This window comes from Rhagoletis pomonella, unplaced genomic scaffold (genome assembly GCF_013731165.1).
Source record: "Rhagoletis pomonella isolate Grant_MI unplaced genomic scaffold, Rhpom_1.0 Rhpom_scaffold_01245, whole genome shotgun sequence".
Taxonomy (NCBI): Eukaryota; Metazoa; Arthropoda; class Insecta; order Diptera; family Tephritidae; genus Rhagoletis; species Rhagoletis pomonella.
Window position 1 is genome coordinate 3,359 of NW_023459799.1, and position 12,700 is coordinate 16,058.

Sequence of the window (12,700 nt, forward strand, 5' to 3'; positions counted from 1 at the left end):
TGTCTGGCAATAATAAATCTATGTTTCTAAAAGTTAGTTAAAGCCAATGAAAAGAAAATTAGCCTTACTAAAATGACTTAAAAAATTTGCATTTTTAACTGTAAAGATACGATGCACACTAGTCAACGCAACCAACGCTCGAAAACGTTGCTAGCTCTTAGACTATTATAAATTCTTCGGAATATATATATTTGTTTATGTGTGTGTATGTTACCGCATAACTTTGGACCACATCAACCGATTTCTATAATTCATTTTAAAGGAAAGGTGGTACCTCAGAGGTGGTCCCATACTAATTTCGTTTAAATTCGATCACTGTATCATGAAGAAAATAACGGTACTCTTCATTTGTTATATGAGAATTGAAGTCGGTTTTGTTTTTTGCTTGTTGAATAAAAAAAATATATTATAATCAGTGTATGTCATATTTATTATTTCCATTTCAGAGAGGCAAATCGGGAGCAATATAAATATATAGATAGTTTGCCAAACAGTCATAAGTTGATTATAACTGGTTTAAAAACAAACACACTCTACTTATTCTCTGTGATGGCCTACAATGATCTGGGTAACAGTAAATACTTACCGGATTTACAACGAGCACAAACTAAAGGTAAACTATCATGTAATATATAGTATGTATGTATATTTATACTTTTTATTAGTGTTACAAGTACCAATGTATGTAGGTAAAGCTAGTTATTTGACGATTAATTAAACGAACTTCCAAGGTTAAAGGTTTTCCGGACGAACACATGTGTTTAACTTCTAGGCTTTTGGTAATACAAATTACGAAGAGAAGGACAACCAACTAACTGAAATTCATATGTACTTTACAAGGATATTAGGGGAATTCCTAACGTAATACCTTCTTTTTACTTATTTTTATTGCTGCCCGTGGATCGCTGCTGCAACTATTTCCGTAAACTGTTCAAAATATCTTAGAGGCTCCGCCACCCTCTCAACCGGCCTCATCGCTGGGTGGACCACCGACTACCACTTCAACGCCCCTAGGGGGTACTTCCGGTTTACTTTTGCTGGTAGGCGTTGTTTCTGGCGTAACGGTAGTCCTTTTAAATGTTTTCATCATCGGATGTTGTCTACATAAACGCAACCAAAAGCGACTTAAACGAGGTATTTCTCTCAGTTCGAAGAAAAAGAGTATTTTAATAGCAATTTATCATTTAATTTGTTTGGTTGAATATCGGCAAAAATTACTATCCGTTATAAAAAAAGGGTTTCTTTAATATTTTCTGGCTTATGTTTTATTTAAACACCAGATTTAAATACGCCTGCATCAATTTGGCTTATTTTTATACCCGAGCGCACCTATGCACAAGGGTATTATAACTTCGTTCACATAACGGTTGCTTGTAACAGTCTAAACGAATCGAGATAGATATAGACAAATGTACACATAAATGATCAGAACAGTGTTGCCACTTTGTGAGTAATTCCTCAAAACGTGAGGAATTTCGGGTACGCTTGAGTATTTTTGAGGATTTTTATTTTGAGGAATTTTTGAGGAACTTTCTCTCGATATATTTGCAGATAACAAATGCAACCATGTTTTACACAAGAGAGTTGTTAAATCGCTCAGCAAATTTTTGAACAAAACGCTTTCTGAAGTTTTATAAAGAGCGAAATACACCACACAAGTGGCTTGTCAAACATTCTTCAAACTTACTTTTCCCATTTCGCCATACACCATGCAAACACGACTCGTTCAAGCAAAGAATTTTAGTTTTCTTCCGGTTCACAATGTAAAAGGGTTTGGTTTTCTTCCGTTTTTTCTCTCTCGCGTCCTCATTCCGTTGCGAATGAGGTGATTTTTCATACACAACGTAAGCGGATTGATCAAGCGTCAACATGACGGCCAGAACATCAGATAATTTTGATTTTTGTTCACATTTTCCTCAAACGGCTTGTCACACCTTCAAACACCCCCATACACAACATAAATAGCTTTAAGGAAAGGAATATTTCGCTTGGTTTGTCATGCCGCTTGTGTGGTGTTTTTCGCTCTTAAGCATATCTGCATTTGCTGCTAAATATTCAAAATGTTATCGATAATTTTTTTCATTCCATCGTTATATTTTCAACTTAATTTGAATTTGCAAAATCTCGGTAACGAATGGAGAGAACACGCATTGTTCGATCATAAGGATATTCATAAGATCCAGAAAACTATAGAAAAAGTTTTTGAATCAAAAGATTCTTCAGGTTCATATAAGTTTCCTAATTAAAAAAATTATATCTGCATCACTAATATATGTAGCCCTTTTCTAATGCTTCAGTAGAACGTATATTTAGTAATTTAAAGATGTGTAGGACTGACTTAAGGACCAGATTGAGCACTGATATAGTTGCAGCAATATTATATACAAACAAGTAAGAAAGTCTAAGTTCGGGCGGAGCCGAACATTAAATACCCGGCGCAAGTATTATATATATGTTTTCCACCTTTCCGAAAGCTACCGCTACATGATAAGCCGGCGTGTATAAATTTTAAGTAAACTAGCGTCCTTAAATTTCAAAATATTGAAATTTCAAGCATTTCTGAAATTTACCGTTATATGAAAAGCGGCCGTAATTTTAGTCCGATTTCAACAATTTTCAATGGTTTACTTTTATGTGGCAAGCACAATAACCATACCGAGTTTGGTACAAATTGCTAGAACGGTTAGCGAGATACATATACGTGATCATAAGTGCCACGTCCATTTTCCAAAATTTTATCATAAACGTATTTCCTGGCAAAGAATTGTTGCAGCCATCATTTTGAATAAATTAGCTTTAATATTTACTGATTTATCGAGGATTTCGTATTTCTTTAAATGGGATGTGGGCGTGGTTATTTTCCGCTTTTTAAAATTTTCTTCCATTTCGTATGTTATACCAAGGCCAACAACTGTGCCAAGTTTGGAGGAAATTGGTGCAGCGATTACCAAGATATACACATGTAACCATAAATGGGCGTGGCTACCGTTATATTGGAGGTAGGCATCGTTATTGTCCGAGTTTGCCCATTTTCAATACCATCCGTCCCATATATGTATCTATCTCGGTAACTGTTCTACCAATTTGTACGAAATTCGGTGTGGTTATTGTCTTGCCACATAGAAGCAAAACGTTGAAAATTATTGAAATCGGACTAAAGTACGGCCGCTTTTCATATAACGGTAAATTTCAGAAATGCTTGAATCTTCAATATTTCGAAATTTAAGGACGCTAATTTACTCAAAATTGTTACAACCCGGCTTACCCTGCAGCGGTAGCATATATGTAATACTTGCGCCGGGTATTTAATTGTTCGGCTCCGCCCGAACTTAGACTTTCCTACTTGTTTTCAAATAAAGTTAGTTTTTAAAATAACCACTAGGGATGGAAAAGGCGCATAAAGAATCGATCCTTGATTTCATTTTGCCTTTTGAAAATTTATAAAGGGAATGAACATAAAATTATTATTTTTTTCAATTAAAAAAAATGATATTTATCAGTAAATTGCACGTAATTAGGCGTTGCAATTTAAAATTTAATAATTAAGAAAACCACATATCGATGGCTTATATTCAATACCCTCTAACTGCAATTTTACAAAAACTACTAAAACCCATCCGGGACTTACTCACCTGCCATCACGAATGTTAATTCTGACTTTGCAATAATAATAACCCGAAACCCTTCGGAGTTACATTCGACAGTCTGCTCTCCGTCTCGGCGCAAACAACCGCATTGTAAATAAAGTATAAAGTACAAAGCCGCAATAAGGTCAAGTCGCTAGCCGGCAGTACCTATGGCAAAGACAAAGAAATGTTGTTGGCAACGTAAAAGGCATTTGGCCGGCCGGTTCTGAACTATGCAGCACCTGTGTGCTCGCCGGGAACTTATAGGATGCAGTGGATGAAGCTACAGACTTGCCAAAACACGGCACTGCGGACACCGACCGGATGCCTTCTGATGTCGCCGCAACATCACCTGCACGCAAAGTTCCAAAATAAACGAAATGAATCGTATTGTTTAGTTTCGGTTCACTTCCCTGCAGCAATAAGGCGGCCCATTTTCCGTTAAGGACTAGTACTTCACTGGTTAAAATTTGACTGGTCAGAATTGGACATTTGCTTGCATCGAAAATGTCAGCCTTCGACCAGTCCCCAAGGAACCGGCCTAGAGAGACGAAAAGTACAGTTTGTCAGTGACAGGGTGGTGTTGTCTTGCAATTCAATAAAAAAAATTAAAGAACACCACCCTGTAAATGTCCTAATCGCCTTGATGCTAAGTGAACCTTTGAACACATATTTACATGCGTGGCTGTAGCTCAGTGCGCAGAGATGCTTGCCACTATTTGTTAGCTTTCAGGAGGTAGAGCTGGGATACTATCGATAGTACCGCCACTTGATAGTTTTCGAAACGATAGTTGAAAACATCGATAGTATCGATAGTACTATCGTCGTGAGAGGTATTGAATTTAAATTTTTTGTGCGTCTGAATTATGTATACTTATATACATACACTTGCATCCACTTGAATAGCGACAGGCAAAATCTGAATTTATTTTTTATATGGAAAAATTAAATTCGGATTTTGTTTGTCCCTTTTGAAGTGCAAAGAAGAGAAATTAGCTATAATAATACATTTCTAATACTACAAAACAAAAGCTATTCGTTTAAATTGACAACTCATACTTATAAAAGTTCAACTGAGATCAAATGCGGAGGCGCATATCAAAATCCGGACAAAGGAAATTATTAACATTTTACCATATTATAAGAAAACGAATAAAGTACTGGTCAAAATAATAGCACAACATTTTTAGCAGTTTTGACAATTTTTTTGTTTGTTTAGTGTCTACTAATTTTTTATAAAAGTTGTACAAAAATAAGAACATACCAAATCATTAAAATTTCAAGTTTTTTAATTGGAATTTCTATAAAAATTTTGTGTAAGCGGTTTTATAGCCTATTGAATTTTACTATAACTCAGTATAAGCTTATAGTTGCTAAAAATTCCAATAACAAACAAATTTTTTTTGCCGACTGTATTGTTAATTTTCTTGGAGAAAAAAAATTGACGTAATGTTAAGAGATGTAAAGAAGAGAGAAGTTACGCTAAAACCGACATCGATAGTTTTCAAAAACAGGCGACAGTTTTTAACTATCGATACTATAGATAGTAATATCGATAGTATCCCACATCTATCAGGAGGGTCCTGGTTCAAATGCCGTCAGAAGCAACATGGTTATAAAATGATAAAATTTTTTTTTTTTTGTGTTTCTTCTTCTTCTTTTTTTGGCGCTGTAACCGCCTAAGCGATTTTGGCCGAGTTCAGCAAAGCACGCCAGTCGTTTCTCCTCTGTGCCAACTGACGCCAATTGGAAACGCCAAGTGAAGCCAAGTCCTTCTCCACCTGATCTTTCCATCGCAGTGGGGGCCTCCCTCTTCCTCTGCTACCACCAGCGGGTTCCGAGTTGAATACTTTCAGAGCTGGAGCGTCGGTGTCCATTCGAACGACATGACCAAGCCAGCGGAGCCGCTGTATTTTAATTCGCTGCACTATGTCCACATCGTTGTAAAACTCATACAGCTCATCGTTCCATCGTCTGCGGTACTCGCCGTCGCCAACGCGTAAAGGACCGTAAATCTTCCGCAAAATCTTTCTCTCAAACACCCCAAGAGCCGCCTCATCGGATGTTGTCATTGTCCATGCTTCTGCGCCATATACCAGCACGGGCATGATGAGTGACTTATAGAGCGTGGTTTTCGTACGTCGAGAGAGGACTTTACTCCTGAATTGCCTACTCAGTCCAAAGTAGCACTTGTTGGCAAGAGTGATTCTACGTTGGATTTCAATGCTGACATTATTATCGGTGTTAATGCTGGTTCCCAAGTAAACGAAATTCTCTACTTTCTCGAAATTGCAACTGTCAACAGTGACGTGGGTGCCAAGGCGCGAATGTGCTGACTGTTTGTTTGATGACAGGAGATACTTCGTCTTGTCCTCGTTTACCACCAGACCCATGCGCTTTGCTTCCCTATCCAACTTGGAAAAGGCAGAACAGACTTCGCGGTTTTTGTTACCGATGATGTCGATGTCATCGGCATAAGCCAGCAATTGCACGCTCTTGTAGTAAATTGTTCCTGAGCGGTTCAGTTCTGCAGCTCTTATTACCTTCTCCAACATCAGATTAAAGAAGTCACATGAAAGGGAGTCGCCCTGTCTGAAACCCCGTTTTGTGGCGAACGGCTCGGAGAGGTCTTTTCCAATTCTGACGGAGCTGGTGGTATTGCTCAACGTCATTTTACACAGCCGTATGAGTTTTGAGGGGATGCCAAATTCAGACATAGCGACGTATAGGCAACTCCTTTTAGTGCTGTCAAAAGCGGCTTTAAAGTCGACAAATAGGTGGTGAGTGTCGATCCTTTTCTCGCGGGTCTTTTCCAAGATTTGGCGTATTGTGAATACCTGGTCTATGGTGGATTTGCCAGGTCTAAAGCCACACTGATAAGGCCCAATCAGTTTATTGACGGTGGGCTTCAGTCTTTTCGGAATTATGAAAAAGCATCTGCGAAGTGCAGAACGAAATTTTACTCCAACGAAAAAAACTGCAAAATTGGACTAGTCTGGGACTAACTTACGGTCAGTGTTGATTGGACCGGCCCTTTTCCAATGACACGCCAATGCTAAAAATGGCAGTTGAAACCATTGGCAGGGGAATTATGAGGGACTAGTGCTGGTAACAATAGGGACTATCTGAGGGCTAACCCTGGGAGAATCTGAATTGCTGCAGGGTTATTACAGAGAGCAAAACACAATTGAAACCCAAACAAAGAAAACTCTAGTTGTATTGGGTTTTGTTCTGCTTTTGTGCGCGAGTGCAAACGAAACAACAACATAAATTGCGCATCTGGGTGAGGCAAAATCCGCAGGAATGATTCGCAAATGTTTGTTTGGCGATTTTCTCATTACAAGCGACTAATGTTTTTAGTACTTACGAGTTTGTATACATATTAGAGATGGACAACTATCACGGCTGCCAACTTGGCTCAAACCGTGCCATTTTTTGCCCTATTTTATATCAAATAGCACAAAATTTTTAAATTTGGCACAAGTGCCAAAATGGCACTTTTGAAAAATAGTAATATTTCAATACATTTTTGTGAAATCCTTTGCGTGTACTTCTTTTTCTCAACTAAACTTTTCTAATTTCTAAAGATTATTCAACTGGTTTATCTTATTTTGGCATTGCACTTCTGTTTTAGAAATGTAGTTCTTATTTTATTACTAAACTAGCAGAGCACCCGACGTCGTTCGGGGTAAAAAAAATCAAAATATAAAACAGTAATACAAATATTCAGTTCAGCATAATTTAAAGGAGACAAACTATTTTCTTTGTTTATATTAAGGCATCCTTATGAGCCATACTTTTAACTTTATCGTGATTTAACTAATATATATTGATCATCACTTGCACTACAAACCTTGTTCCATTATTAATATTAGGTGGATTAAGGTAACGATCAAATTTCTAAATTAACATTATTCTACTACGGTACATTCCGTTTAGCTGCCCAATCGATTAGCTGGTTTAGTATAGCTGCAATTTTCTGGTAGAATGCTTAATTCGGTTTATTCATTATGAATGAAACTTTTTCGTTTAACAGCATCGCGGGATTAAAAAACGATTTAATCTTTCCATTTCAAAATAATCTAAAGACGGTAAGGTTAAAAAAAAAACACACAGTTTAAAATATCCGAGTTATCTAATAGATGAATACATATATGTATATCCCCCTTTTTCAAACTCATTTATATATACTTTACTCTGAACACCTCCCATAGATACCTATGTCTGAATACCAAGTTTCAAGTTCATGTGACTTATGGTTCCCAATTAATGGCCGATTAAAAATTCCACGCCTATGGGTGTGCTACGCCCCCTTTTATAAACTCATTCATATACACCTTAATATAAGCACCTAGATATATCTGCATACCAAATTTAAATATCATGTGACTTATGGTTTTGAAGTTATAGCTGATAAAAATTTCCACGCCTATGTGATTTGCCATGCCATCTTTTACAAACTCATTTATATTTATCTTTTTATGAACACATACCATAGCTATACCTGCATACCAAATTTCATGTTCGTGCGACTTATGGCTCCGAGGTTATACCTGATAAAAAATTCCAAACTCGTTTATATATACCCTCCTATAAGCACCTACCATTGATATGTCTGCATATTAAAATTCAAGTTCGAGGCACTTATGGTTGCGAAGTTATAGCTGATAAAAACTTGCATGCCTATGGGATGTGCCACACCCTCTTTTACAAGCTCTATTATATATACCCGCCTATAAGCATCTACCATTGACATGTCTGCATACCAAGTTTCAAGTTCATCTGACTTATGTTCTGGAAGTTATGCCTGATTAAAAATTGCACGCCTATGGGAGGTGCCATGCCCCCCTTGTCAGATCCCAATTTTTTCACCCTATTCTAGGCCCAGGTGCCATGGCAATACTCTGTCAAAATTTTGTTCGATTCTGTCCGTCCGTTTAGACTGAAACCTGGTACATACATACATATATACATACATACTTTCACAAATATATACTAGATGGGAAGGATTAAAGAGGATGTCACCTTTTTTGCCACTTTTATTTTTCTATCTGGCACATTTTGGCTCTTTTTTATCCCCAATATGGCACCTCATAGCTTGTAATAGTTGACAGCCCTGAAAACTGTCGATAGTAGTGACTATCGATACCTGCCGATAGTACTTATGAACACTATCGATATATCGATACTATCGGCCATATTTAATTCATAATAAAAACTAAACTTTGTTGTTGTTGTTTTTGTAGCGGCTACAACAACCCCGCCCAGATCGGTTGATATCTCAGTCGTTGTCGTCGAGTTCCACTAACGGCAGCCCCAAGAAGCGTGCAGCCTCTACGGGGTCGGTCCACAGGGACAACGTCGTTAGGGTTGCCGGGTTTTCCGGGCATGCGAAGAGATATTTCGAGTCGTGAGGGGTCTCTCCACATGCCAGACACTCATTTGGCACATCCTCATTTAGTCTACTCAGGTATGAGTTTATCCTGCTGCAGTAGCCAGAGCGAAGTTGGGCTATTGTTGTTCTTGTCTCCCGAGGCATATGGAGCTCCGTCGCGTCAATGTCCGGTGTTTATATGCCTAGAACGGCATTCACAGGTCTAGAGTCTACATAACGCCGTTAAGGGCCTTTGGGTATGCTGACGGGTCCAGAGGCTGCTTAATGAACCTCTGGACTTCGTCCGTCAGTTCATATAGATGCCTCCTGACGTGTCTAGGCGAGGGCTCCTCTGCAAGCAGCTGTCTGTTTGGGTGGCCGCATCTGGGCCTCCCAATCAAAAACTGCTTGCAGAGCATTATGTTATGCTCCCTAATTGGGAGCATTTTCGCCTCGTCATGGAGGTGGTGTTCGGATGACTCATCATCATGAGTGCGGTGTTCTGTTCAGTCTGTAGCTTCATCCACTGCGTCCTACTAGTCCCCGGCGACCACACTGGTTCTGCGTAGTTTAAAACCGGCCGGCCTATTGCCTTGTATGTTGCCAGCAACGTTTCTTTGTCTTTGCCCCAGGTACTGCCGGCTAGCGACTTGAGGACTTTGTTGCGGCTCTGTACTTTGTTGACAATAGCGGTTGCGTGCGCAGAGAAGGAGAGCAGGCTGTCGAATGTTACTCCGAGTATTTTGGGGTTATTCACCGTCGGAATTGGTGTATCATCGACGTGAATTCCCAGCGGTAGCCTGACCTCTTTCGTCCAGGTGGTGAACAAGGTCGCAGAGGATTTCGTAGGGGAGAGGGCTAGATACTTTGCAGTGAAGAAGCGAGAAAGATCGGAGGATACCCGTTTACTTTCGAACAAAGGTCATCAATTCCATTCCCAGTCGCCATGGTCGAGCAATCGTCGGCGTAAGAGACAATCGAGACTCCATCTGGTGGTTGAAGGAGCTTCGAAATATAAAAGTTGAACAGTAGCGGGGAAAGGACACCACCCTGTGGAACCCTCTGTTTGATTTTCCCAAGTTTGCTCGATTTGTCTGTCTCTAAACATTACCGACGAGTGTCGACCACTCAGAAAATTTGCCGACTACCGTTTGAGCCTCTGTGGGAGAGAGGAAGCCTCTATATCTTCTAGTAGTGTGGATTCGCTGACAGTGTCAAAAGCCTTTGACAGGTCCAACGCTACTAGAATCGTTCTCTCACAGGGACGGTTACGGTTAAGGCCACGAGTTATCTGAGTGTTTATGGCGTTAAGTGCTGTTGCTGTACTGTGCACTTTACGGAAACCATGCTGATGCTGAAATACGGGAGCAGCAGGGCCTCACGTGTCTTCGCTACCGGGGAAAGGAGTGTTATCGGTCGATACGAATCAGGCAGGTTTCCCCGGTTTGAGCAGTGGGACCACTCTCCCCAACTTCCAGATGTCTGGCCATAGACAAATCGAGGACCTCCGTTAGGTACGCTACTCCCGCAGGACCCAAATTTTTCAGCATCAGCACGCATATTCCGTCGGGACCCATGGCTTTGGACTCTTTCGCCTTCCCGATGGCCACCTGCACTTCACCGCAAGTGAAAGCAAGGGGGGCACAATTTGTTGGCAGTTTGTGCAGCCTTATGGTCACTCGACGCTTGGTGCTGTCCACCGGAGGATGCAGTATGAACTGCCGACTAAAGTAGCTCGCGCATCGCTCCGGGTCCGATGAGGCATGGTCGCCGAATGAAATTTCAACTCTGTCGTCGTGCTTCGTCGGATTGGACAGTGACCTTACGGTTGACCAAAGCTTACTCACACCAGAGGAGAAGTTACAGGTCTTCAGATGTTCTTCCTACTTCTTTCGCTTATGTAGGTTCACTAGTTGCCGAATCTCCGCGTTGAGATCTCTGATACGGGGATCTCCGGGATCGGTCTGACGAAGGCTGTCACGCTCATCGGCTAGAACAGAACAGAAATTTGGACGTGGGTCCATGATGCATCCTGCCGGTACGAAGCGGGCTGCAGCAAGAGTGACAGCCCTGCGGAACTTACGTTCACCAAGGTGAACGTCGGTTGGTGTGGGGAGAGCAGCGAAGGTGTTTTCAGTAAATTCTGCGAAGCCTTTCCAATTTGGAGAAGTTGAGATATGTTCGGTGCTCCGCGGAAGCAAAGGCGGTTGGTTTATCGATCGAGATGACTATGGGCAGATGGTCTGATGCCAAGGTCAGCATAGGTCGCCATGATATGCTGTTTATCATAACAGCGCTGACTATTGTTATGTCTGGCGAGCTGCAGCAGTTGCCCATAATCCTGGTGGGTGCGTCGTCGTTCATTGTGCAGAATGTCGAATCGTCTATCTGCTCATCCAAATCGATCGTTTGACAGGCTTGAGTGCCAAAGATCGTGGTGCGCATTAAAGTCACCTACTACCATTCGGTTTTCACCTCTGAGGAGCGCACCTATATCAGGGTGATATCCTTCCGGGCAGCAGGTGACAGGGGGTATGTATACGTTGAATATTTCGAGCTCAACATCGCGCGACCGGATAGCAATGCCCTGACATTCTAGGGTGGTATCCCTGCAGTCGATGTCTGCTTCGATAAGACGATATTGCACGGTGTGGTGCATGATAAACGCTAAGCCCCCCTATTATCTCGCTCGCGATATCGACGGTTGCACCCGGCACAATTCAACAATATTGAATTGCAGTGCAACTTCGTCTCTTGGACCGCAACTATCAGTATACCATGCCTTCCCATAAAGACGGTTATCTCCTCGATCTTGCTCTGAAGCCCGTTGCAGTTAAATTGAAGGAGCTTCATGTGGTTCGGAAGAGGTGTGGTAATGCGGGGTGTGCGAGATGTGTGTGGTCGTGACGCCATTGGCTGTATGCGCTGCTGAGGTGGCTGCCGCGCTGTGGTGGTCGTGGGTTGCGTTGCGGTTGAGGTTTGCGACTGTGCTGCGCAACACGGGCCCTCGAAGTTCCTCGTCCAATGTCGCATGCAGCGCAGACCTGAACATGCCCTAAAGTGGCACCAGACAAGGCAGGTGTTGCACTTGACTGATGTCACTTTACGGAATATCCTGGTCTGACATACCGTGCAGATTGTAGGAGGAACCAAGAGTTGTTGGCGGCGGCGTGTGGATGGTGGTGCGGTTGTGTGCGTTCTGTGGTCTGTCGCGGTTGTGGTGTGGTCTATTGTGTTGTTATGTTGTTGTGCTGTGGTGTTTGTGTGGGACTGCTCAGGTGGGCTGGGGTTAGCCGTGGAGGCTGCTCTGTTTGAGCAGCAGGAGGCCACAAACGACTTGGTCCACTGCCGATGTGTCCGTAGTCCTGAGCAGACTCTGAGGTGACTCCAAGCATTGCACTTTACTGAGGTGGAGTTGTGGTTTAGTCGTCTCCGGCATATACCGCAGGTGTAGGTTTCGGGCCCTGGGTTTGACTCGATGCCAGCCCTGAGTAGAAGAAAACGAAGCGAATGCAGCCCTATGGACGAACAACTTCTGAGATACTTCGCCGACCTAAACGGGGTTAGATCACCGAAACAACAGCCCTTGGTCGGGTAAAATCCGAGTCATTCCGGTACGTAGAGCCGGCTGTCGTGGGAATGAACTAATCTTTGTCGGCCGCTGTGGTGTAGTGGTAAGCAGTGCGCGCTTCCACTCCGC

At 41.7% G+C, this 12,700-nt stretch overlaps 1 protein-coding gene across 1 annotated transcript in view; it reads left to right on the plus strand.

Moving 5' to 3' along the window:
* The first annotated feature begins 377 nt into the window (after positions 1–377).
* The window catches only part of LOC118752125, a 28,898-nt gene continuing 16,575 nt past the window's right edge, over positions 378–12,700 (plus strand). The window contains exon 1 of the mRNA XM_036486972.1: positions 378–613. Coding sequence (XP_036342865.1) covers positions 550–613 — 64 coding nt within the window. The 5' untranslated portion in view covers positions 378–549. The remainder of the gene's footprint in view (positions 614–12,700) is intronic.